The sequence below is a fragment of the Zea mays genome, chromosome 5 (genome assembly GCF_902167145.1).
Source record: "Zea mays cultivar B73 chromosome 5, Zm-B73-REFERENCE-NAM-5.0, whole genome shotgun sequence".
NCBI classification, from domain to species: domain Eukaryota; kingdom Viridiplantae; phylum Streptophyta; class Magnoliopsida; order Poales; family Poaceae; genus Zea; species Zea mays.
This window is the reverse complement of record NC_050100.1, coordinates 194,809,174-194,835,731: the sequence shown is the minus strand read 5'-3', so window position 1 is coordinate 194,835,731 and position 26,558 is coordinate 194,809,174. Positions and strand designations below refer to the sequence as shown.

General features: G+C 43.9%; 5 protein-coding genes and 1 pseudogene across 6 annotated transcripts; all 6 read left to right on the top strand.

Annotated features, from left to right (window-relative positions):
- Nucleotides 1–4,803: 4,803 nt before the first annotated feature.
- On the top strand, nt 4,804–6,819 carry LOC103643752 (cold-regulated 413 plasma membrane protein 1). 2 transcript variants are annotated; one of them, XM_008666922.3, is made up of 5 exons: nt 4,804–5,007; nt 5,097–5,196; nt 5,296–5,558; nt 6,066–6,136; nt 6,296–6,819. In XM_008666922.3, the coding sequence occupies exons 1-5, from the start codon at nt 4,931–4,933 to the stop codon at nt 6,547–6,549; spliced, it is 765 nt and encodes a 254-aa protein (XP_008665144.2). In that variant the 5' UTR covers nt 4,804–4,930; the 3' UTR covers nt 6,550–6,819. The 2 variants fall into 2 exon arrangements, with proteins under 2 accessions (XP_008665144.2, XP_020393360.1); XM_020537771.2 differs by having other exon boundaries at nt 5,097–5,202.
- A 1,106-nt stretch (nt 6,820–7,925) lies between these two features.
- LOC100275088 (uncharacterized) lies at nt 7,926–10,196 on the top strand. Its single transcript, NM_001149273.1, has 6 exons — nt 7,926–8,290; nt 8,388–8,471; nt 8,843–9,092; nt 9,257–9,353; nt 9,486–9,551; nt 9,966–10,196. Exons 1-6 carry the CDS (start codon nt 8,140–8,142, stop codon nt 10,158–10,160), a joined length of 843 nt encoding a protein of 280 aa, NP_001142745.1. The 5' UTR covers nt 7,926–8,139; the 3' UTR covers nt 10,161–10,196.
- Nucleotides 10,856–11,797, top strand: LOC109939283 (threonine synthase pseudogene; annotated as a pseudogene).
- Nucleotides 12,051–13,667, top strand: LOC103627491 (uncharacterized). The gene is made up of 3 exons (XM_020538628.2): nt 12,051–12,407; nt 12,834–12,875; nt 13,265–13,667. Exons 1-3 carry the CDS (start codon nt 12,063–12,065, stop codon nt 13,316–13,318), a joined length of 441 nt encoding a protein of 146 aa, XP_020394217.1. The 5' UTR covers nt 12,051–12,062; the 3' UTR covers nt 13,319–13,667.
- A 5,408-nt stretch (nt 13,668–19,075) lies between these two features.
- On the top strand, nt 19,076–22,319 carry LOC541800 (yellow stripe 1). The gene is made up of 8 exons (NM_001397119.1): nt 19,076–19,204; nt 19,338–19,763; nt 19,847–20,016; nt 20,098–20,195; nt 20,276–20,410; nt 20,501–20,690; nt 20,851–20,968; nt 21,073–22,319. Exons 2-8 carry the CDS (start codon nt 19,361–19,363, stop codon nt 22,005–22,007), a joined length of 2,049 nt encoding a protein of 682 aa, NP_001384048.1. The 5' UTR covers nt 19,076–19,204; nt 19,338–19,360; the 3' UTR covers nt 22,008–22,319.
- Nucleotides 22,320–24,456: 2,137 nt separating this feature from the next.
- Nucleotides 24,457–26,470, top strand: LOC103628784 (uncharacterized). The gene is made up of 4 exons (XM_008648920.3): nt 24,457–24,759; nt 24,857–24,938; nt 26,157–26,357; nt 26,445–26,470. Exons 1-4 carry the CDS (start codon nt 24,469–24,471, stop codon nt 26,468–26,470), a joined length of 600 nt encoding a protein of 199 aa, XP_008647142.1. The 5' UTR covers nt 24,457–24,468.
- The last annotated feature ends 88 nt before the right edge of the window (nt 26,471–26,558 follow it).

Below are 26,558 nucleotides of genomic sequence, written 5' to 3'. Positions count from 1 at the left end.
CACACCATGATTAAGAAGTATTTTCTTAGGTACACCAAAGGAAACAACATTTTAAAGCATAAAGCACCTAAGCCAAGATACTACCAATTGAAAGGCAAAAACATAGCTATGATCACAATCAACGGAACTTCAAGATATTCAATGAAATTGCATAGTTCCATTCTCCATACCTTTGCCTTTTACCTGAATGCCATGAGATTCATTCTTTTAGGTATTGTGTAGTGAGAGCACATGTTGTCACCAATTTAGGGCACCTTTTGCTCATGCACCTCATAGCTCGAGAGGGTGCATTAGAGACACAACATGGATTTCTTGTTTTGGTATACACAGAGTATCAAGACAGAGTAATCATGTGAACATGGACTAAACAAAACTATCATGCTTGCACATAGGTTAATCATTAAAAAAACATAGCATGACTTACAAAAAGATACATGTCTATCCACATACACTAAGAGAGTTAATCATGGTGGATATAACAAATGAAAGAGCTACCCATGAATGATTCAAAAGATATATCCTATAGTGCACTAGTCATGTTTAAACAAACATCATTATGATTCATTTAGCACAGGCAATCATAAAGCATAACTACTCCAAGGACAGGTAGCACAACAAGCTAACTTAAGAGCAATACTAAATTGCAGTTATGTACTTAAAATACACGAGTACCGTCCTTTGGAGAGCACGTTGTAGATTCTCATCAAAGTCCTTTACTTGATTCACCAATAATGATTCAGGACCTATACACCTTATTTCACTTGAGATGAACATGGGATTAGTGTTTTACAATAAATCAACCTTGGGTCAATAAACACCAAAACAATTAAAAAAGCTTAAGCATAGAGTTTGATATAACCGTCTTAAGCTTTCCCATGGTCTCCAGTCCATCTCAAGGCACCTGCATGATCTAGTTAGCACAGTTTGGTACCCACCTAGGGATGGGTCCCTGACATTCAACTAAAAGTGCCTTTGGTACCCAAATAGTCTTTGTGCTAGTTCTAGGTGATCTCGTTATAGATCTAGCACAAGTGTATGATTTGGGTCTCCTAAGCGAATAAGATTGAGACAAATTTACTTGCTTAGGAACCTCACCTTTATTACATACCTTAGATAGATGACCTTGCTCACCATACTTGTAGCAGAAGCGTCGCTTAACCTGACATGACGCTTGCTGTTTGTCATTTTCCTTGGTGAGAGTCATCTTGGAGGATGCACATTCTTGATTCTTCATGACCGGACATGAAGTGATCATGTGGTCCTTATTGTTGCATCCAAAACAACTCCTTGTCCCTTCATTCTTGTCTTTGTACGGACAAGACGCGATGAGGTGGCCTAACTTCTTGCACTTGAAGCACCTCCTTTTTCCTTTTCCCTTTTTGTACTTGAATGACATGGAGAGATGATCAGTGCAAACAACATGACTAATTGAATTTTTACCTTTTTTCTTGTTCATGTTGATTTCTTCATTTATAGCTTTGGGAACATTCTTCTTATTGAGCTTAACACTTGCTGCAGTTTTTCCTTTCTCAAGCTTCTTCACCACGCGCCCGTGGATATCTTGAGAGAGTTGAGCTAAGCGTCTTCTCCTCAGTTGTCGTTGCTTCTTATTCCCACAGAATTTCTTTTGTGACCCTAAAACTTGTTGCTCAATCAATGATTGGCTTTCTTTTGAGCAACAGGGGTTAGCACATGATGATATACAATCTAAATGCGCACACGTGCGAGAATGAGGTTCACATGAATTTAAGTTTGAAATTACAACCTCATGAGCAACATTAAGCATGATATGGTCATCAACTAATTTACTATGAGAGTATGACAACATATCATACTTTTCACTAAGAGCAAGCTTTTCTAAATTCATTGTTTCTACTTGACTTCTAAGCATAGAATTTTCAGTTTTAAGTTGAGCAACATTAGATAGAGCGTCATAATTATTACTTTGCTCAATTAACATTGAATCATACCGTTGGACCAAGACATCATGAGAGCACCTCAGCTCCTCATGTTCTTTGGTCATCTTCTCAAGGCTGTTGTTTGTTTTGATGAGAGTCTCCTCTAGCCTGAGAAGCGTCTCGCCTTGTTCCTTGTTCCTTCTCAACAACTTAACCAAGAGAGCTTTGTCCGCTTTGTTGAGATGGTTGTAGAAACGGCGAATCTCCTCTTCTTCCACATCATCGGTCTCATTTTCCCTGTCATTAATGTCAGTGGAAGCAATATAGGAAAAAGTACCTTGTGATGATGAAGATTCATCCTCGCTATCATCCTCATATTCCTCCTCATCATGGCTTTTGTCTCCACCGTCATTGTAAGCAATAAAACATTTATTATTAGTGGAGACCAAACCTATCGACGAGGTAGATTCATCGTTGGGTGTCCATCGTTCTTGATCTTCTCCCTTTGAATGGTTAGCATCACAAGCAATATAGGGAGTAGAAGTAGTACAATTTGCCACAAAATATTTTACTTTAATTCTATTCCATAAATCATGAGCATCAACCATTAAATCATTGTCACTACTCATGATGGCAAAATAAGCACCTCTAGAAAGAGAATCAACTAAGATGCTACAAGCACGGTGATTGAGAGAAAAACATCTTAGTTCATCATTAGAGGGATTTTTACTAATATCGGATGGAAAAATACTTCTCCTAAAGATCTGTCTCAAATCAGGATCAACACTCATGAAAGCATTATAAATAGAGACAGACCAAGATTTGTAATTAGAGCCATCGCCTAAAAGAAGTTCTACAGTTACCTCTTGTGACGACATCGTTATCTCCGGACGGCTAAGCCCACACTGGAGAGGCCTAGCTCCGATACCAATTGAAAGTTCCCTTTGACCCGGGAACAGGATCTGGATGTCGCCTAGAGGGGGGGGTGAATAGGCGAATAAAACTTATTACTTTAAAACTTAAATTCTTACTCTACTCGAAGACTTAGTACGCAGTGGAATGAGAAGACTCTTCGAGTAGGTCGCAGCGGAATGGAAGATCCTGTCTCAATATGTCCTGCACTTCAAATCAAGCTTATAACACAGATAAGTATTGAAGTGCAGATATAAAAACGAGTAAGGCAGAGAGTCAGGATAGAACAGAGCACACAGACGCAAGGGTTTATCCCGAGGTTCGGCCAAGCCTGAAATGCTTGCCTAGTCCTCGTTGGAGTTAGCCACACCTGGGCTTGGAGTCTATTTCAACTCCTTCCTCCGTTTGCTCAGATCTGTCAATATGACAGATAGAGCTTTTCACTATTGAGTGGGGTTACAACAGAACCGCGGCTGCTTACAAACTTCTTGGCAGCACTCCGGCAGAGTAACGATACGCTCAAGACCTTGCTCTAGCTCTAAGCAGCACTTCTCCTCTCTCTTAAGGCTTATAGCTGTGCCTTCTACACAAACTATAGAGTTACACACACGAGGGAGAGTGAGAATTGATTCGAGTGATGTCTACACTTGTTGGCTGCACTTGTATATTGCTTGAGGCGCCTAGGGGTCCCTTTTATAGGCACAAGGGGCCTAGGAGCCGTTGGGAGCAAACCAGGAAGGCAAATCTTGTCTTCTGTCGGGTGGCGCACCGGACAGTCCGGTGCACACCGGATACTGTCCGGTGCCCGATTTCTTTCCTTCTATGGCAAAGCCGACCGTTGCAGATGCGGGAGCCGTTGGCGCACCGGACATGTCCGGTACACACCGGACAGTCCGGTGCCCCCATTCGACCGTTGGCTCGTCCACGTGTCACGCGCGAATTGCGCGGCCGACCGTTGCCCAAGCCGACCGTTGGCTCACCGGACAGTCCGGTGTACACCGGACAGTCCGGTGAATTATAGCCGATCGTCGCCAGACTTCTCCCGAGAGCGGCCTGTTCACTGGAGTTCAGCCTGGCGCACCGGACACTGTCCGGTGCACCACCGGACACTGTCCGGTGCACCACCGGACAGTCCGGTGTGCCAGACTGAGCTGCCTTGGCTGTACATAGCCAGGCCCTTTGCACCTCTCTTCTTTTCTTCTTCTTTCTGTTTCTAACACTTAGACAAGTATATTAGTCCACAAAACCAATGTACTAAGTATAGAAACATACCTTCTCTTAACCATTAAATCTATAGCATTCCACATGCTTGAGCTTTGATGTTGGACTCATAAATCATCAAGTTGGCTTGACTTGATCTAGATTGACATTTCTTCGCTCCAACATCCTGCAAAGGTCACATAGAACATCTCCAAACATAGGAACAACCCAAACTAAAGATCAAGATGAACTTAGCTCTTTTGGGTTGCTTCCAGTTCTGGTTTTGACACTTGTTCTCCTTCTAGTGACCTTGATCTCCTTCTTAGAGCTTGATCTTGAGCCTTATGACTTACACCACATGACTGTAGCTTTTACCTCATTGGTTGTAAGTCACGTTCTTATGTAGTGATCCTTGATGTGTCGTAGCTGTTCTCAACTCGATCACCCTTGACTTTGCAAGCCTTCTTCTTCACCCTTGGCTTTGGGTTCCTCAGTCTCCTTGACCTTCTCCCGTGCACTTGGTACCTCGAAGCTCTTCTTGCCTCAGTCCTTGGCTTGATCAGTTGTCTCCGAGCTACTCACCCGAGTATCACTTTTGCAATGTCCATCTTACTTGTGATGTCCATCATGTATCCATAATCCAGTTCTTGGACCATCACATTTGTTCACTTGTGTTGAACCCTGTCAGCTTTACACTAAGCACCTGTTCAACACTTAACACACTTGTTAGTCCTTTAATTGAGTTGTCATCCAAACACCAAAACCACAAGAGAGCTTTCAGGCATCCCCACAATCAAAATGTGGGAGCAACAGGTTCTGGTCTGTCTGGTGTTGCTACTGTCTCGAGTACTCTTGGTGTACTTCGAGCTTACAGTCCAAATTCGACATCAGCATCCTCCAGTAATTTGTCAACTGTCCATATGGGTGGACTAACATGTATAACTCAGCCGACGACAGAACTGGGGTCTGAGGATACTGTTATTGCACAATTTTTGAGGTACACATGTTTTGACTATCTTTTACAGATGTGTCATTCTTTTTTCTGTTGCTTGCTTTGGACTGATTATATTCTTGCGCCTTCCATAGTAATCCTGCCCAAGTTGGACCAAGCGAGTCTCCTGTCCTATTTAGTGGAACAGTTGGTGCTGCATCTACATTTTCTCCATTGGCATCTAATGACCTTCCTGTTAGTGTAACGACTGTCTCAACCAATGTATTTTTCCTGTTGACCTCATGACTATGTTGCCATATATTATCTTCTAAGACCTTTCTAACCTTCTGCCAGGAAATAAGTGCTATGGTGCCCCCTCCATCAACATCTGCTGATCGTCTGGGACCTGTATTACTTGGTTGTATACGAGACGTCTTGTGGCACGGCCATTTCTTAAGGTATTTCTCGCTACAATTAATTGGTGACAACTCTGTTCTGTTCCACTACAGGTATCTCTTGATATTGGACCGCACGAACTGGAAGACCAACATGCTGACAGCTCTCTTGGTTCCTTACATTTTCTTCACTCTGCCTAATGTGTTGTTTTCTCTGATCAGGTGATTAGGCACATAAACTCTATCTCAATTCTCACTGACCAGTCTGTTGTACATTGCATATATCAATTGTTAGTTACCATGATAGTTTTCATGTCACTATGGGTAGCAGATGAGATCGATGTAGTACAGTAAACTCGTAGGATCAAAGCACTACCACAGTACCACTACAATATTGTCATACTCTACACATCGTAGAATGACAATTACAAAATTTATTAAATTCAGTTATGTTTCTGTGGATCAGTTATGGCCTGTTCGTTTTAGTGAGTTTAAATTCATGGCAAGTCAAAATGCTCTTCTAATTTTTTTCCCCAATCCATATAAGATGGAAATAACCGAACAAGGCCTTAATCTAGAACATCCATATTGGTTACATGTTGTTGTGAAGTCTGCTGTAGTGATAGCTCAAAGCACTTTCATGAGAGAGTGTTCTCTCTTGATCACTTGATCTATAACAGAGAATACGAAAGAAAATTGTCTTATATAATCAAACCTTTGAATTTTCAGAGGAGAGGTGGGGAAATGGATTGCGATTATTGCTGTTATTCTGCGCCTATTTTTTCCGCGCCACTTCCCAGGTACATCTCCAGCCTATTGGTTTCAGCCTATCAAATTTCCAGATATTGGTTTCACTTACATTTTATTAACATTTTGCGGTTTTGCCCTTCAAATAAAATAGCCACGGTTCATACATTTTGCTTAGCGACTCTTTAGCATGGTTTCATCCTGTGCACCAGATTGGTTAGAGCTTCCCGGTTCCATCATCCTGCTCACAGCGGTCGCCCCCAGTCTGTTCGCACACACCTTCAGGGACGACCTCGTCGGTGTCTTCATATGCCTTGCGATCGGATGCTACCTGCTCCAAGAGCACATCAGGGCGTCAGATGGACTTAGGAACGCCTTCAGGAAGGGCAATGGCGTGTCCAACTCCATTGGCATCCTCCTGCTCTTCATCTACCCTGTCTGGATCGGGGTGCTGCGAATCCTGTAGGCACTGTTGCCTCCGTGTTCCCGTCTGCTGTCCAGGCGTCCAGCTCCGTTGCCGTTCGTCTCTTGTGCAAATGTTTCTTCTATGGTGATCGTGGTTCTGTGCTATCGGGATGGGATGTAAATCGAGATGTTGGCCATATTATCAGGCGGTAAACCCTTGCCGCTTCTGTTAAGTTGTTGCAAGTTTGAGGATGGGTGTTTATAGCAACTACTGTATATCATTTGATGTTATTCCTTCTGAATATGATGTCAAGCGGTGACAAATATTGAAACATGAACCGTGCACGCTTGCTGTTGTCCTCTACACCAGGCTTCCGTTGGTTCAGCAGCCTTTGCCTGCCATTCACTCGTGCCCGTCGCACCACACAAGCCTTTGCCTGCCATTCACTCAGAACGAACTGACGAATGGAAAGCAGCGCGACCTGTTGCCCCATAGAGTTTGCAATGGTCGAACATGGTTTGTGCGCAGCTGGTACATTTTTTAACAACACAAATATGTAGTTTTCCCCCTGGGTTCCTCGAACTATTGGGCTGAGAGGATGTCAGGGCAGGCCTTTGAGCCATCTTTGCGCCTACTGGCATTCCTTCTCGTTTCCATTGGCCCACTTGGTTTGGATCACGTCAAGTGTATGGAACAACTCGGAGAGCCCATGTTGCAATTTAACCAATTAATAATAATAATAATGAAATGGATGGAAAGATCCACAATGGGAGGGGCAAATCTCATAATCTTAGCTATCAATCAGTCGCCGTCGTCATTTTTATAGTTCCTGGTCATCGGCTCATCGCCACCTTACAAAGCGTGTGCATAATAGTATTGTTTTTATTAAACATGAGCTGAAAAATAAAAAAAACAATATACCACTTGGGCCAATTCAATACTATAGGAGAGTGCCCGTGCGTTGCAACGGGAACGTATAAAACCACGATAAACTATGTGGCAAATCGAGAAGTTTTACATATACCAGTGTTCTCGATTTGTATATCAGCTATGCTTCCTGTGGAGCAAGGTAGCGAACACAAGCCAGCCTTTTGTATTAGTGCATTCTGTTCAGTTCTTACTTGATCATCTCGTGTTCTCGCGTGTGCCATGGCCGAGTGGCAAGCTCAACACTGGTATTGTTGTCTTGTCTCAAATGAAGTTCGGTTCCACAAGTTAACCGAAAATCTTCATGGGTGATAGCTGTGTCAGATTCTTCTGGCAAGTAATGTAAGTGATAGCTGTGTCAGTTTACACCCATTTTCTTGGGCATCACTTGTCTCAAATGAAGTCCATTGAAGGTTCGCAATTTATGTTCCGTGGCATCGCACGGGCACCTACCCAGTATAAAATGAAATGGCAAAACCTTAACCCTAATTCCATGTGCGAAATTGTGAATGACCACTGTGCCGACACCCTACGTCCAGCACCACTCTCCACGCCAGCGCCGCTACTCTCCGCCTGCGCCCCCGTGCCTCCCACCGGGCCACTTCGCTAGCGCCGCCCGCTGCAGCACTAGCCGTCGAGCGCGGCGCTCGCCGCCGACTTCTCACGCGGCCGCGTCGTCGACCCACGTCCCCACCGGCTGGGGTTCAACGGGAGAAGGAACCGATGGACGCGCTCATGGCGAGCTACGCGTCCGACACCGACTCTGACGGCGGCGAGTCTGCTTCCGTCTCTGGAGGCGCCCCGGAGGTCCCGGAACCTTCGGCCTTGCTCCCACCTCCTCCCCTCGACCTCCTCCAGCCCCCCAACTTCGTAGGCACGATTCCTTGCGCTCCCATCTTTTTGAACCTTACAGCTGCTGATGTTATGAGTGCTGACGGTATCTGCCTATCTGGGGACAATACGTGGTGCAGATTACTCGGCGATGGCGCAGGGGGGTCGCGTCCGGAGCTTCCCCCATGTGGAAGGCAACTATGCTGTACATGTTTATATCCCTGGTCTGCGCTTTTGCTTGTTGGTCTTGCTACAAATGTTATTGTTCTTCGATGTGAATGTGCACTTAGAAATCAACATCAAATATATATGTTGTATCCGCTCAGCTACCTGTTTGCTCGGTGTCTTTTCAGGGATTAGAATAAGCTTGTCGATAAAAAACTTGGAAACTAACAGAACATGTCCGGAAATAATGTCTCAAGTTCATTAGTGAAGGGGAAAATATTACCTACATTTTTTACTCAAATTGTGGCCATTATGGCATCATATGATTCCTACTGCCCCAATGGTCACCTGAATACTTGCAGAACTAGAATCAAAACTTTCTTTTTCAGTCTATAACTGCCCCTCACTTATATTTAGCTGTCTTATGCAGTCGTCATACCTTCTGATGCAAGGAAACAACTGGCTCTTTCTATGAAAAGAGCTGCATCTCTTGTGCCGGATCTCTATGCCGTTGATGCAGACTATGCGCTTTCTGAATTGTGCAAAGATGAACAGAAGCTTGAGAAAGTGCTTCTGAGCAGGGAGTTTCATGTAAGCTTGGGAAGACCTGTTGCAGTTCAGGTGCATCAGATTGACTCATTTATTGCAATGCTTCGCCAGAAGTTCCAGCCACAACAACAGTTAGTCATCTCTAAGAACTTCACTGCTTGGTGACTAGTAGTTTGTCCCCTCTGTGGACGCATTTTTCTCTACAGGGTTACAGTTGCCTAGTATTCTTCTTTGTACTTTTCAACTTTTGTATCTCATTGTCACTGATGGAGATCTTTATACATGTGGAACAAAGGTACTGGATGGAGTTCAATAAATGGGAGCACTTTGTCAATGATGATTGTACACGGTCATTTGTTTCACTAGAAGTTACAAGAACTGGTTTGCCAGAGGTATTTACAGTATATTTTGTGCCATTTTGTGTCATATTTACAGGGTGAAGGCTCTGCCTATTTCTATGTCATATTGATTTTTCATATTGAGAACCTTTTGCATCTTGTGCTTATCCTCAGTTTTCTTTGCAGATAACGAGGCAGATACTTATGGTAGATGAAGTGTATCGATTGCATGGTCTTCCTGAATTTTACACGGTAATGGATATTGAGCTATGCATTATATTGGTGTTAAGGGTGACCTACAAGATGCTATGAAACATGGGTTTTCCTTGATTCCAAATTAATTCATTCAATTAGTTAAATCTAGCACAATTCATTCAAATAGATAATTCTAGCACCTTGCTTGTAAACAAAAGTTAGTCAATTCATTCATATGGTGGAATTGTCTGACAACTGACATGTCCACCAAGGCCAATAGTATGCAAAAAAGAAGCTGGTGTTTTTCATGTAAGTTAATGCAATAGTTGATTTGGAATATCAGTACATGACTACATGAAGAAGTAAATCAGTAATCTGTCATATTAAAATGACTAGAACATCATATAAGACTTCTAATTTCGTCACCAAATCTAAACGACATTATGTGACTGTCATTTGATCATTTGGCAGAATCCACGGCCACATATATCGTTGGTGTGGGCATTGGGTGATGTCAGCGGCAAACTAAAGCAGGCACTAAAGGACATTGAAAAATATCAGAGCAGTATGAGCTCATTGCAAAAATGTAATGTTCGATGCAAGTTCAGTCGTGTAGTTTGTAAAGTAGGCAAGAAGGTGCATGATATCTGTAAAGTTGCAGATTGAAACACACATGAATTACGCTCGATAAGCTTCGAGGTACTGACCTCGTATGGTCTGGACCAATTCTTGTGATTGGAACAGTGAAACACAAATTCATTCTCTTCTTCAGTACATGGCAGTTACTGCTAACTTTTCCCATGCAAATTACGAAATGATAAAGAGGTCATTGAAACCTGGCAAGAGCTATGGTACAAAAAAAATATCAAACTGTGTGATTCTGCTACCCTTGTTTTAGCTCTCCCCAACTATTCCTTCTACAGCACCCGCTTCTTCTGGGTTTAGGCTTCAGCTGTACAAACACATGGTTGTAATAGCTGATCATCCCACGGTTGCTATGAATTAGGTTATAGTTTTGATTAAGATTAATTCTGATTTCTGAGTCCCATATCACTACTAACTATTAAGGGGGCAGTGTAGACTGCCCCCGCTCCTGCAACGCCCGCGCGCCAGCTCCCGCACGCGCTAGCAACTGCCTCCCGCGCGCGCCGCCAGCCATGGATTCCGCACGCGCGCGCCGCGGATTCGGTACGACCGCCGCGGATTCCGCTCCCACGCAGCCAGCCATGGCGCCGCTCGGCCGCCTCCCTACGCTCGCGGAACAACCGCGCCAGCAACCGCAACGCCCGCGCGCGCCGCACGGCCGCCGCGGATTCGGTACGACCGCCGCGGATTCCGCTGATCCACCTCCATCCGCGTCACTCACCAGTCCCCTCCCCTAATCCCACTCCGCCGCCGCCAGCTTGCCCACCATGGTGGCGACAACCCACGCCGCCTCCATGTCGTTCCTCCTCTCCCACCCCCAGTCGCGCTCTGCCACCCCAAGCCGCCACCTCCCGCTCCGTCTGGCAGCCTGCCGCGTCCGGTGCGCCACCGACGCCTCCGCCCTTTCCCCGGCGGTCACCACCAAGCACTGGCGCGCGACGGATGAGAACATCCGCGAGGAGGCGGCGCGGCACCCGGCCCCGAAGCAGGGCCTGTCGGCGTGGTACGAGCCCTTCCCGCCGGCCCCGAACGGCGACCCCAACGAGCGCTACTCCCTGGACAAGATCGTGTACCGCTCCAGCTCGGGGGCCTCCTCGACGTGCGACACGACATGGAGGCGCTGGCCCGCTTCTCGGGTGCCTACTGGCGCGACCTCTTTGACTCCCGCATCGGGCGCACCACCTGGCCGTACGGGTCCGGCGTGTGGTCCAAGGAGTCATGCTCCCCGAGATCGAGCCCGACCACATCGTCTCCCTGTTCGAGGGCAACTCGAACCTCTTCTGGGCCAAGCGGCTGGGGCGCGACCACCAAGGCAAGATGAACGACCTGTGGGTGAAGCACTGTGGCATCTCCCACATGGGCTCGTTCAAGGACCTCGGCATGACCGTGCTGGTCAGCCAGGTGAACCGCCTCTGCCGCGCGCCGCTGTCGCGCCCCATCGCCGGCGTCGGGTGCGCGTCCACGGGGGACACCTCCGCCGCGCTCTCCGCCTACTGCGCCGCCGCGGGGATCCCGGCCATCGTCTTCCTCCCCGCCAACCGCATCTCGCTGGAGCAGCTCATCCAGCCCATCGCCAACGGCGCCACCGTGCTCTCGCTCGACACCGACTTCGACGGGTGCATGCGGCTCATCAGGGAGGTGACCGCCGAGCTGCTATCATCATCTTTATGCATTATTTTCACTGTAAGAGTTATATTTATGTATCTTATCCTCATATTTAGGCATTTCTGGAGCAAAAGCTTGTGGAATTTGATAGGACGGAGAGACTGAATCATTTTGTTTTAACTGATTCCGATATAGCAGTGGTTGATGATCTTGGACATATATTTGAAAAATATCCCCATTTTCATCTGGCTGTTACTTTTCGTAATAACAAAGGGCAACCATTGAATTCTGGGTTTGTTGCTGTAAGAGGAACCAGTGATGGCATCACTAAGTAAGTTGACAGCTATTGAATATATCGTATTATACACAGCCAGCAAACTTCAAATTAAACTATGTTTTTTCAGAGCTGTGGAATTCTTGAAACAAGTCCTTGGAACTTACAGCTTAAGATATATTAAGGCTTCCCGTATGCTTGGTGACCAATTAGCACTTGCATGGGTCGTCAAGTTTCATCTACCATCGGCATTGGGAAAATTTTCTAAACATGAAGCATTTACTGGTGAAGTTAATGGAACATCTGTTCTCTTCTTGCCTTGTGCTGTTTATAATTGGACCCAGCCTGAGGGTGCTGGACAGTTTCATGGTATACCCTTGGATGTTAAGGTATAACATTTTCTTACTTGTAAGGAACTTAATTGGTCAGTGTTTTGCTCTTTTTCTTCATGGAAATAAATTGTGGCCTAATATTAATAGAAAATAGTATTCTACAGGCTCCTTACACATGAATGCATGCTGCTAACATAGATGTAAAAACTAGGAAGATTTGGTTCACCGTTACCTTTTCTCTCATATGTCATTTATAATTCAAATAAATATCTAGAAACTGCAATAATACTGTGCATTGTGGATCCATGGTGCTTTCTTTTGTTATAAGCTATGCTCCGATTGATGATCAGTTTGTCAGCATGCAAATATGGATCATTTGTGCAGGAGTATACTAATTCAATAAATGTGCATGATGTGTAACATTGCTGAATATGTTTTCTATTTACTGTGACATCCAGAATAATTCTTGTACCATTTTTTCAGGTTGTCCATTTCAAAGGTTCAAGAAAGCGATTGATGCTTGAGGCATGGAATTTCTACAACTCATTTTCAATTCATTTACTCTTCTTTTAAATGAGCTTTCGATTCCATTTTATGTACTATATAAGTATGCTCATAGATGTGAATGCACCCACAGCTATATGTGATTATCTGTTACTCCCTCTGCCCCGGTATATAAGGCGTAACCACATATAGTCTAAGACCAAGGACTGTATTTAATTCTCTCTCAACACTAGAACTACTGCATCAATATATATTACGGGACTTGAATAAGTGGTTATGCCTTATATATTAGGACAGAGGGAGTAGAAATAAATACCATCCAGTTTTATATGAAAAGTATGTACTAGGAGTAGATAATCAACGACTTGTAAGAAGGGCATCTGGTCATGCTTTGTTTATGATTTATACAGAGGCTTTGGAATTTCTCAGCTGGAAAGTTTCTGAAGACATACCGGCCATGTTAACACAAAGTACTGCATCCCAGCGGCGTTTTCTATCACAAATAGCAAGTATATTGTCAGTGGCTCCGAAGACAAATGTGTCTACCTATAGGACCTCCAGTCAAGAAGAATAGTGCAGAAACTGGAAGGCCATACTGATACTGTCATTGCAGTCTCATGTCATCCCAAGGAAAACATGATCGCATCCGGGGCGCTTGACAATGACAAGACCGTGAAAGTTTGGGTCCAAAAGGAAGAAGATTGATGAGCTGCCTGGTTACGCTCTTATCTACATTGGCTGTCATGTGGACTGACTAATGGTAAGCAAAATATGCAGCTTCCCAAGCAACTAAAGTTTGCTGCAGTGGAGAATGTGATACTCCTGGCATGTGTAACTGAGTGAGTGCTATATTGTCTGTTCAGCAGCTCGGCGATGATATTAGTGAACTCAAGTGTTCTGTAGAGCTATTCCTGGGAGGCTGGGATCATGTAAGAAAGACTCAACACAACAATGCTTGAACTTCATTTGTTGTGTTTCTGATCCCCTAATCTTTGATGCGGAGCTGTTTTTGTTATCTATCCATATTAGCTCAATATTTTGAAGTCTGTACGCTGGGTTACAGATTCAGTTGCTGGTCATAGATGCTGAAGTATATTAGCTGACCTTGTTATGGTTCATTGATTTATTTTTTTAAGTTGTGGCACATAGAAGGAAGAAAAAAAAGAACTTTAATGTGGCTGCTGTGCTCAATTTGGGGGAGTTAATTTGAAAATTCTGAAACTCAAATGCAACTCGATGAAAGCTGAACCAAGTCTGCTCTAGAACTGTGATATTAGCTGCCAAAGTGCATGCAGGTGTAATTGGTGTATCAGCTAACTTCTGTACATTGTGTTTCTTTCCAGTTGTGCATCGCGTTTGGATTGTGCCCACATAAACCCTGCCTAACCTGCGTAGCCCGGCCCGGCCAAGATTAGGCAGCAGATTGGGTCGCCGTCGCCCCGATCTGGACGCTTGGGAGCCACTTGGTCATGCAAGCAGCAAGCGAGAGTCATCAAAGCCAAATATCGGTCACAGTCCACACGCTTTCGTTGCATCCAGTCAATGGCCTAAATTTGGTCGTGTTGCTGCCGCGGGCCCGGGATGGAGTATACCCGGGATTATGGCTTATGGATCTCATACTTGTGAAAGAAAATGAGAAATATCTTTGCATGTTGAGTAGGCTGTGTTGGGCTTATCTGCTTACAGATGAATGGGCTACTTTTCTTTCTTTTAGTTGTACTAGGTGAGTGCCCCTGCGTTGCGACGGAAGTAAAAAATTATATGAAATATATATAGAGCTTAGTTGATGTTTGATTGTAGTGAACAAACGTAGCCACGTGATAGAATGTTTTATAATTACTTGTGTTAATAGAGGGAACTTTTTTTATTGATTCATTGGTACGTTACTTAATTGATGTAATGGATTTCAATTGTATCCTTTGCAGTAGCTAAGCTACTTAAGAGTCCATATATTCAGTTATCCTTCCATGATAGCTTCACCATATTATTTCAATCTATTTAGACAACAGTGAATGTGATAGCTAACTATGTTTGTTCAGTGCTTTTGATACAATTATAAAACTATGTATGAATCAATAAAAAAAGTTCCCTCTATTGACACAAGTAATTATAAAACATTCTATCACGTGGCTACGTTTGTTCACTACAATCAAACATCAACTAAGCTCTATATATATTTCATATAATTTTTTTACTCCCGTCGCAACGCACGGGCACTCATCTAGTTTATCTATGAATTCCAATCGCTCATGTCTCTTGAAAATTATTAGGTTGTGCAAGAGCATGGCTTGATGACCAGTTGCCTCTAACTTTTACAAGAGTCGCTATATTTCAAGTGTGAATTTTGAGACAACAATCTTAGACAACTAACTATCGGTTTAACCGATTTTTAATGTAGTCAAACAATGATAAAATTACACGTTGTCTAGATACCTGAAATATAAATATAATTGAAACAAATTTTATATATCTCTTTTCGTACCCCCACATTCCTTTTTAGATAATGGAAGTTTCGGCTTTGTCACCCACATGGAGGGTATAGCCAGGCTTATAAACTGACAACAAAAGGACTAGCACACACATCCTAGAGTGCACTCTTACAACACAAACATGAACAAGACATCTAACAAAAAGGCTAGCAACCTCATAACACAATCCTGTTCGTAAAACTCCAACCAAAATGATTGAAATTTTGCATTGACGCTGCTTCGATCCGTCTACACGTCTCCTTCATTATTTTCTTGTCTTCATCCTTCTGCAAATGTCCTAGAACCTAAGCCAATAGGTCGTCTGAAACAAAACCTGCAAATAAGTAACTACCGAGATTTGGTCAAACACTAAGTTATTTCGACTTATCTAGATAGTCCAGCACAAAATCGCAACACATGTAATAATCAGATCTTTAACTTTGAGAGGCATCCCATGTAACCAAGACCAAGAAATATGATTAATTGATCTCGGGGTACTTAAACCAAAGCAACACGCTAAAAGTCTCCAAAAAATCTAGCGTAATGACATGTAAAAAATAGATGTTGAATAAATTCATTCGAGTCACAGAACACACATTTTATTTTGTCCCTGCCAATTAGGCTTAGCTAGGTTGTATTTTGTGAGAGTCACACCTCTAATGAGATACCACATAAAGACCTTAATTTTTAGAGGTATTTTTAACTTCCATAGATGTTTGAAATAGAAAACTTTAACATCGTTAATAAGAGCATGGTATATGGAGCGGATCGTAAAAAGCCATGTGGCTGACAAATTCCATTTGAACTCATCTCTCTCACTAGATAGATTAGTATGAACAATACTCGAAACCAATATGTTCCAACATATTAGGTTATCACCCACAAACACTCTATGGAAAGAGAAGTGATGTTTATAGGAATCCTATTAAAAACATTCGCCACCGTATCGCTTTTCTTACTAACTATATTATATCAGGACGAAAATTTCAACATTAGAGGTTGGTTACCGGTCCAATTGGCCTCCCAAAATTTAATATGCTTCCCATATTTAAGAATAAAGGAACCAAGACTAAGAAATTGGTCTTTAACTTTCATTAGCCTAGACAAAAAATGTGAGTCACCGTGTTTTCTAACTACCTTAGACAAGATACAAGATTTGAGGTATTTGTTCTTAAGAAAATTCTGCTACAGACCATCCTCATTAATCAATTTAAACAACCATTTACCAAGCAAGCACTTATTTTGAATCTCTATGTTCTGAATACCTAAACCCACTTTAGGTTGACAAATAGTGTCCTAGAGTGCAAGCCTATATTTCTTTTTATGTTGATATCCTTGACAAAAGAATCTGGAGCGACAGTAGTCTATTTTTTCTAGTACACCGTTAGGCACTTTAAAAAGGACAACATAAACATAACTAAGCTTGTCAGGACAAAGTTAATCAAGATTAATCGACCTCCAACCGACATCATTTATTCTTTCCATCTGTTCAATTTCTTTTCAAACTTTGCATCTATGGTTTTCCAACCATTATTACTTAACTTTCTATAATGCATTGGGATCCCTAAGTACTTGGGAAGCCGCCTTTTTGACATCCAAACCGAGAGAGATAGAGTGTTTCTTCCTCCTCATATAGACCAAAGCAAAAGGCTCACTTTTATGATAATTTATTTTTAACCCCAAAACTTGTTTGAAGGTTAGCATTGAGAGCTTTAAATTTATCGCTTTCTCTGAGTCACGATCCAAAAAAAAGATTGTGTCATCTGCATATGGCAGAATGGATAAACCCCCATCCACTAAGCGCAGGATGAGTCCTTCGAATTAACTCTCCTCATTTGCTCTATTTACCAAAATAGCGAGCATATCTACAAATATATTCAAATATATTGAATAGTATAGGAGAAAGAGGGTCCTCTGCCTGCCTAAACCCCCATCCACTTGAGGTCATTTGTTGCTTAAGCTGGGAAGATATCCGTTTTTCTACTGGTCCTTAGCCGAAGTCAATGAAACAGAGCTCTAATTTGCTGGATATGATGTTGGCTCCAAAGTCAACAATAACGGTCCTGGTAGCAAAGCGGCATGAAGTAGGCCCCGTTGCTCTGGCCTAATTTCCCCAACGTCAAATGAGACAACTAACTATTCAAACCAACAAGCCGTATTAGGTGATGTTTAAATACACTAGAACCAATAGTTAGTTTGCTAAAAAGCTAGATGTTAGTAAAATTAGCTAGCTAGTAATAATTAGCTAGCTAACTATTAGCTAATTTGCTAAACATAGTTGAATTATTAGCTAGACTGTTTGAACATCTTCAATTAATTTTAGCAGCTAATTATTAGTTCTAGGCTCCGGTTGACTTTCCGAACATTTCCTTCATGTATGTTTTTTTCTATGTCTCATCAAACTAGCCTGTCTCTAGTTGCTAATACTGAGATAGACATTCAGTTGCAGCAGCTAGCAAGGATAGACAGCTAATCTAGGAACTTGAAATATTGAGATTCATTATTTTATGTATAGGATTTGGTTCCGGCTTATATATAAGTTCTACTACTTATTTAGACATAATGTATAGTAGTTACTCCGTATGCAACAAAATTTATAGAAAATTCTTTGAGTACCACTGGACCATATACTCATCTTTATATGCCACTGAAAATTACGCATTTCCTTTGTCTTCATCGATTTATAACTTTTGTTGCCTTATATGCAATTATCGTTACATCTAAAAAAACTCCGTTACCTACGGCGCACAAAGCCGGGACGCGGCCGGACGCATGCCACTTCTCCCCCACGGGCAGCTGCTGCCAGTGTGAGCTGCGAACGGTGCGCCGTGCGCGCCATCCTGCCTCTAGCCCTCGCCATGCGCAGGTTGACTTGCGTATTTGCTGTTGGCGGCTGCCGACCCGCTGCACGCCTGCACCTCCCTGGCTCCCTCCCCGGCTCCCGCGCCGGTGCCTCTGCCTTACTGCGTGGGCCGCCTCCGTCGACCTCGTGCGCTCGCAGCTCGGCCTCGTGCCATCGTCATCCGCGTGCGCGCCACCGCGTGGACCGCCTCCGTCGGCCTCGTTGTAATACTTGGCGGTGTACACGTGGGACTAAAAGGAAAACCAGCAATAGTGACACATAGGGGTCAGGGGAACTAAAAGCACAACCCAATGCCGACGAAGACAACGCATAATTTTCAGTGGCACCGTTAAGGAAAATTTATATATTTTAACGGCATTCTAAAAGATCTCTTAAATTTATATGTCTAAAACAAATTAGAATGAAATTTATATGTCTAGACAAATTAGAATGACTTATAATCTAGAACAGGTACTACAAAAGTCGGTCCAGTGACTCCAGTAGGCTCTTCTGGACTAACGGTAATAGGACATGTTTTTTTATAGAATATACACAAGCATATTTGTTAACGAGCACTTAGCAGATATGAGTACTGGACTAACGATAATATGTCACGATTCCCCGATAAACTTCGTTCCAAAGAAGTCATAACCGTTTGGTTCACTAAATGTAACGTAAATGATAATGATAACGGTTCACACTCGAATACCGGCGGTAACAAATTTGAATGAGACGATATCCATTTGTAGTATGATATCGATTACGATTGGACTTAAACAAACATGATTTAACGTTATCGGTTACCGATTACGTTACCAATACGTGAACCAAACGGCACCTAACTTCCATCAATTTGTCCGTGAGATGAACTATATACAGGTATACAGACATGAAGGCAAGAAAAATGCTGCACCGATCAAGTCGCTTTCCTTCACCATTCTCCCCCCTAACAACTCTCTCGACAGCTAATAATGCGACGACTTGGAAATGTCTTAGTATTTTTCTGCCACGGAAATAGTTAAGGGTTTGGACTAATGATTGTAAGTGAGATTTTTAGATAACGAGTTGTTCTAAGTGAGATGGCATGTGTGGTTGACATTTGAAGGATTTCTCTATATAAATCCCGGCTACTATTAACATCTCAACCTCACCATCTTCTCTTGATCGAGGCAGGGATCAAGCGACCGAGACCCGCCATGGACCTTGCACGGAGCGGCGGTGCCGCTGCCGCGGACGACGGGGGGGAGATCGAGAGGCACGAGCCGGCGCCCGAGGACATGGAGTCCGACCCCGCGGCGGCGCGCGAGAAGGAGCTGGAGCTGGAGCGGGTGCAGCCGTGGCGGGAGCAGGTGACCCTGCGCGGCGTGGTGGCGGCGCTGCTGATCGGCTTCATGTACAGCGTGATCGTGATGAAGATCGCGCTGACCACGGGGCTGGTGCCCACGCTGAACGTCTCCGCGGCGCTGATGGCGTTCCTGGCGCTCCGCGGGTGGACGCGCGTGCTGGAGCGCCTCGGCGTGGCGCACCGCCCCTTCACGCGCCAGGAGAACTGCGTCATCGAGACCTGCGCCGTCGCGTGCTACACCATCGCGTTCGGTGGTCGGCTGCTCAGCTCTGCTCAGCTCACCTCAGCCCGGGACGCGTGACGGTTGCCGTTGGCTGATCCGTGCGCGTGTGTGCAGGTGGGTTCGGCTCCACGCTGCTGGGCCTGGACAAGAAGACGTACGAGCTGGCCGGGGCCTCGCCGGCCAACGTCCCGGGCAGCTACAAGGACCCTGGGTTCGGCTGGATGGCCGGGTTCGTCGCGGCGATCAGCTTCGCCGGCCTCCTAAGCCTGATCCCCCTCAGAAAGGTGCTGTACAGTGCGTGTACAAATCTAATGAGAAGTAGTCTGCTGGTTTCCAGCTACCAATAATTGCTACTCGTTTTCCAGGTTCTGGTCATTGACTACAAGCTAACTTACCCAAGCGGGACTGCGACCGCTGTTCTTATAAACGGGTTCCACACCAAGCAAGGAGACAAGAACGCAAGGTATGGGTTTTGGGCCGTACGTGGTTGGATTGGATCGAGCATCCATCCCTTGATGATGAGTTACTTACTTCCCATGGCAGGATGCAAGTCCGAGGGTTCCTCAAGTACTTTGGGCTCAGCTTCGTGTGGAGCTTTTTCCAGTGGTTCTACACAGGCGGTGAAGTTTGCGGCTTTGTTCAGTTTCCTACGTTCGGTCTGAAGGCCTGGAAGCAGACGTAAACTAAACAGACACGCGTATCAGTTTCCTACTCTGCTGCTGTCTGTCTGTCTCCGTAATCTGATTCTCGGTTTCTTGGGCGTGGCAGGTTCTTCTTTGATTTTAGCCTCACGTACGTTGGTGCGGGGATGATCTGTTCGCACCTCGTGAACATCTCCACCCTCCTTGGTGCCATCCTGTCGTGGGGGATACTGTGGCCACTCATCAGCAAGCAGAAAGGGGAGTGGTACCCTGCGAACATACCTGAGAGTAGCATGAAAAGCTTATACGGTTACAAGGTTCTTCTTCTTCTTCTTCTTCTTCTTCTTCTTCTTCTTCTTCTTCTTCTTCTTCTTCTTCTTCTTCTTCTTCTTCTTCTTCTTCTTCTTCTTCTTCTTGAAAAAAGAAAGTATTGGAGATCATATGTCAGTAAACATGTCTTTCTGTCTGGCCTTCCAGGCATTCCTCTGCATAGCTCTGATCATGGGAGACGGTACATACCACTTCTTTAAAGTCTTCGGTGTCACTGTTAAGAGTCTGCATCAACGGCTGAGCCGCAAACGTGCTACCAACAGAGGTGAAAACACCACAGACTCGGTTCTTTCTAGCACACGAGCCTCCCCCATCACTCCTCGATCGATCGAGAGAATAACACCTGCTGCCGGTTGACTGAATGAACAGTGGCAAACGGTGGAGACGAAATGGCCGCGCTTGACGACCTACAGCGTGACGAGATCTTCAGCGACGGGTCTTTCCCCGCCTGGGCAGCTTACGCCGGGTACGCCGCGCTGACCGTCGTCTCAGCGGTCATCATCCCGCACATGTTCCGGCAGGTCAAGTGGTACTACGTGATCGTGGCCTACGTCCTCGCCCCTCTCCTCGGCTTCGCCAACTCCTACGGCACGGGGCTCACCGACATCAACATGGCCTACAACTACGGCAAGATCGCGCTCTTCATCTTCGCGGCCTGGGCCGGCAGGGACAACGGCGTCATCGCGGGCCTCGCCGGCGGCACCCTGGTGAAGCAGCTGGTGATGGCGTCCGCGGACCTGATGCACGACTTCAAGACGGGCCACCTGACCATGACGTCGCCCAGGTCCCTGCTCGTGGCGCAGTTCATCGGGACGGCCATGGGCTGCGTCGTCGCGCCCCTCACGTTCCTGCTCTTCTACAACGCGTTCGACATCGGGAACCCCACCGGGTACTGGAAGGCGCCGTACGGCCTCATCTACCGCAACATGGCGATCCTCGGCGTGGAGGGCTTCTCCGTGCTGCCCAGGCACTGCCTCGCGCTCTCCGCTGGGTTCTTCGCGTTCGCCTTCGTCTTCAGCGTCGCCCGGGACGTCCTGCCGCGGAAGTACGCCAGGTTCGTGCCCCTGCCCATGGCCATGGCCGTGCCGTTCCTCGTGGGCGGGAGCTTCGCGATCGATATGTGCGTCGGGAGCCTGGCCGTCTTTGTCTGGGAGAAGGTGAACAGGAAGGAGGCCGTGTTCATGGTGCCTGCGGTTGCGTCCGGTTTGATCTGTGGAGACGGCATATGGACCTTCCCGTCTTCCATTCTCGCTCTGGCCAAGATCAAGCCACCGATTTGCATGAAGTTCACTCCTGGAAGCTAGAAACAGTATTGACAGTTCACAGAAATGGAGAATGCGAGATACACTGAAGGCATCAACTGTGGTTGGTTGAAGTGTTGAAGAGCAAGTCCTCTGGTCGTCGACATGAAGCGGAGCCATATGTCCCCTGTATTATCCTTGTTGTGCATGTGTGGGTTCTCCAAGGGCTACAGCACTCGAGATTTTCTATAGAGTTGATCATATGTTTTGTTGTCATGTTGGGTTCAACCTATGTTTATGTTTTGGGTGGAAAAAAGATACAACTGTACATTTTTAACAGAAATTAATGCTCATTTTGGTTGTGTATTTACATTCTTTCAAGTTTGTGGTTACTGCCTTGTATAGTTTGTTGTCAACAATGGAGCTGATTGGTTACTCGTGTAACCCTTTCTCCAAGTCTACGTAGTACAACTTTTTTGCGCTTCTTTGGTTCCACAACATATGGTGTGTAAACCCTAAAATAATAAGTTAAGAGATCAGATATTCCTTCTATGTATTTTATATGAAGTAATACTAAGAAATCATAATACTAAGAAATCATGTAAACATAAGATAAAATAGAAATCTCATCGATCTAGTAGGATAACTAACCTCCTCATGAAAATTAAAGGATGCTCTTAATATATATATATATATATATATACACTATATGTATTTAGAGCCATGGGCTCTATTTAGCTAGAGGAAGCCCCATCCAAATATGAACGTACGTGCATTCACAGCCGACTGACCTTTCAGTTTCCATATAAATACCGACGTGCTCCCGCGATTAGCTCCTTTGCTCCTGGCTCAGTTTCCATAACCGCAAAACCCCAACCCCGCCACGACTCCGGGATTCTCCGCCGATTCTTCCATCCCCGGCGACTCCGCTCCCCTTTCCGACGACTCTTCCAACCCCTCGCCGCTCACTGTCGATCCAGTCGCAAACGACATTTGAGCGGCGCGTCCTCGGTGTCCCCAATCCTCGCTCCAATATTCGCGCCGCTGCGTCCGGAGACCGGCGAAAACCCTACCTTCTCCGGCAACGCTTCTGCTCCTTCGCTCTCCGCCGACCCGACTGCTTCCACGTTCTCCGCCATCCTCAACATTCGCCGCCGTCAACGGGTACCGCTCCAATTGGTAGTCCATCCCCAAACATTTTCGGTGTGTTCTTCCCAACCCTAGCTCGCGCGCATTTCATTGGATCGAGTTCGACCGTCAACAAACTAGTTGTTTTTTGTTCATTTTGCATTGTGTGGATCACGACTAGGGTTGAAATTATTTATGCAGTTGATGTATTACATTTACGCACATTTACACAGTTGGTTACGCACACTTACACAGTTGGTTACGCACATGTACACAGTTGTTTATGCACATTAGGTTACATGTTTATGCACATTAGTTAAAGTTTTTTGCATCATATTATGTTCAATTGGTAATTGAGTGGTCATCTAGTTGTTTTTGTGACTGCATACACTTATTTATTCCATTATTGTTATAGTTAATACATTGTGTGACAGCATGTATTGTTTTATTGGATCATATCCAGTTTTTTATTATTTTAAAACAGACATTATTTATTACACTAGTTCACAGTTAATACAGATTGTTTATAGCAAGTTTTGTTTTGCTCAAACATATCAGTTTGCAGGCAAATTGTGTTTTATGTTTGCAACTGTATGCAATGGTATGCAACATATTCAGATTTTTATGAACGTATAACAGGACAGAACATATATGCTACTGTGTTTCATGTATGCATTTGTATGCAACATATTCAGTTTGTTATGCTGGTATATCAGGTCAGAATATGTATGCATCTGTGTTTAGTAAATGATCAGCCAACTAGTTGTTTTTCATAGAGTATATGTTTTATATAAAATTTCATATATGTTTAGTGCATACATTTATGTATTTCAGATGATTACAGCTAATACATTATTTGGTTACAGCAAGGTCTGTTATTCACTTATTATTGAACAGTTCAGTCCATGTTTTATCGAATCATATACAGTTTTTTATTATTACAAAACAGACATTATTTATTACACTAGGTCACAGACAATACAGCTTGGTTATAGCAAGTTTTGTTTTGCTCAAACATATTCAGATTTTTATGCAACTGTGTTTAGTAAATGAGCAGTCAACTAGTTGTTTATCGTAGAGTATATTTTTTATATATAATTTCATATCTGTTTAGTGCATACATTTATGTATTTCAGAGCATTACAGCTAATACATTATTTGGTCACAGCAAGGGCTGTTTTTATTGAAACATATTCAGTTTTTCCTAATGATTGAACAATTCAGTATGTGTATGCAAATGTAAATAGAGAACAGTATATTCAGATGTTTTAAGTTTGGTATTTAAAACAATTAGGTTCATTGATTCAATCATACCACACCATAAATACATATGCATATATAACATTTTATTTTTTACAACATTGTATATTATGTATGCAGCTTTTAATTTAAAAAAATGAAGCAAGTGGACCGTCCTCCAAATAACCCCAAGCGTATAACAATTCAGTCAAGCCAGGAGTGTTTCAGTGTTGACATTCCCTCTGCAGAACAGCCTAATCCATGTCCAGAAGTTGAAAATCCTCCAAATGTTGACAGTGAAAATTTGACCAATGAAACAGTTCAGATTGATTCTGATGAAGATGACTTCATGCCAGCTCTGAAGAAGCGTAATGTTTCTGAAAGCCACACAAGAGTGTTAAGAAAAGTCGTGACAAAGAGGATTAAACATGAGGAGCTACCCCGACAGGTTAATGTTATGCATACCCAACAAACAATTTCATATTTGTAATGTTCTGATTTTTTTATAATAACAAAATTATTTCATGTTGTATATTGTTTAACAGAGGCTTAATGTGAGGTGCAACCCTCAAGATGTCATTGCAAGCATTAACATTTTGAATGAAAGACAACGTGAGGCTATAAGACGTAAATGTTTCTCTACCATTCTTGACATGACAGTAGATGCGTTGTGCAGTAGATCACACCTTCAATGGTTGATGGACAAGCTAGACCCCAAGGATATGACAATACGTCCTGGTCCATGAAAGGAACTCAAGATCACAAAGGACATTGTTCATCTTATCCTTGGCGTGCCAAATCATGGCGGTGGTAAACCTTTGGGTATTGACGAAGCAGTTGCAGCAAGCAACTTGAGGGCTGAGCTTGGTGTGGCCAAAGATGAGTTCAATGTGACATTTCTACAGGATCGTCTAAGGAAAGGCGAGGATGATGACCTTTCAATCAGATGTTTCTTTCTCATTCTATTCAACCGTTTGCTGTTTCCAACTGCTAGCTGGGGCATCACATATCACGAGGTGCTTCTCACAGAAGAAATGCACCGTTTCCATGAGATCGACTGGTGCCAGTTGATTTTTAATGATCTATGTGAAGCTGCCAAGAAGTGGCACAACCGAATCACCACAAATGTCTCCACGACTATATACGGATGCTCCATTGTTGTCCTTGTAAGTATAGTGTTTTTCCGTATGCACATTTATTTCATTTTTGGTTGCTAACTGTTGGTAGTTATGTAACATGTTTTACGATGTTGGTTATGTCTACTTACATAGATATTGAACATTGTAATTCTTTTTATGTAGTTGCATTACTTGGATCACCTGCATACAGCCGCTGCCCCCCAAAATAAGACTGGCACACCTCGCATTAAATTTTTTTGATAAGAATAGCATAAAAGCTTTGACCAAAGCTGACAAGAGGAAGGTACGCCATGGGGCTGAACCTTTCGGACATTGTGAAGTAAGTTATTCATATTTTCACAGTTGGTTATGCACACTTACACAGTTGGTTACTCACAGTCACTACAATTTTATTTCTAGTTCCGAAGCTCGACGGAGACATGCTATGCAGTTGGACCTAAGATCGATCGCCAATCTGAGGCAAGTTTATGATGTATTATATACATTGTTTATGATTATTTATGGAACAAATAGAATAGGAAGGTGGACATGGATTCTTATTAATTTTTGCTGAACAACCAGCCGGAGTGCAGGACCAATATTTTTGATGCACCGCGCCCTGTCCCCATGCCTCGGCCAACTTTTAACATCAAACTTCCATCTATCAAAGAGATGATGTCAAGTAAGATCAACAATCTCCCACATCGTCATCGATCTAAATTCACAGATATTCTTGCTGCATATGACTTGGAGGTTGACAAGTCATGCGTAGCCATAAAAGACAACATTGACAAAATTATTGAGAAGCAATACGACATAGCAGACAAGTTTATAGAATTGATAGACGAGGTACTACGTGCCGAGTCTGAAAATTTGGAAAACGAGACTGATGAGCCACAGCAACAGGGGAATTCGGCTGATTCAGCAGGTATTCCTTATTCAGAACATTTTATCTTTCGACATGTGCATACGTTTTTTGTTATAAGTACAGTTAACAGCTTATGTTTTTGTCAAGTATACACAGCTACATTTGATTTATAATGCAAATTTTTACATATATTATTTTCAATATAATTGTGTACAAGGACACCCTGTTGATGCCACCCATCCCACACCCGATATGCCATCC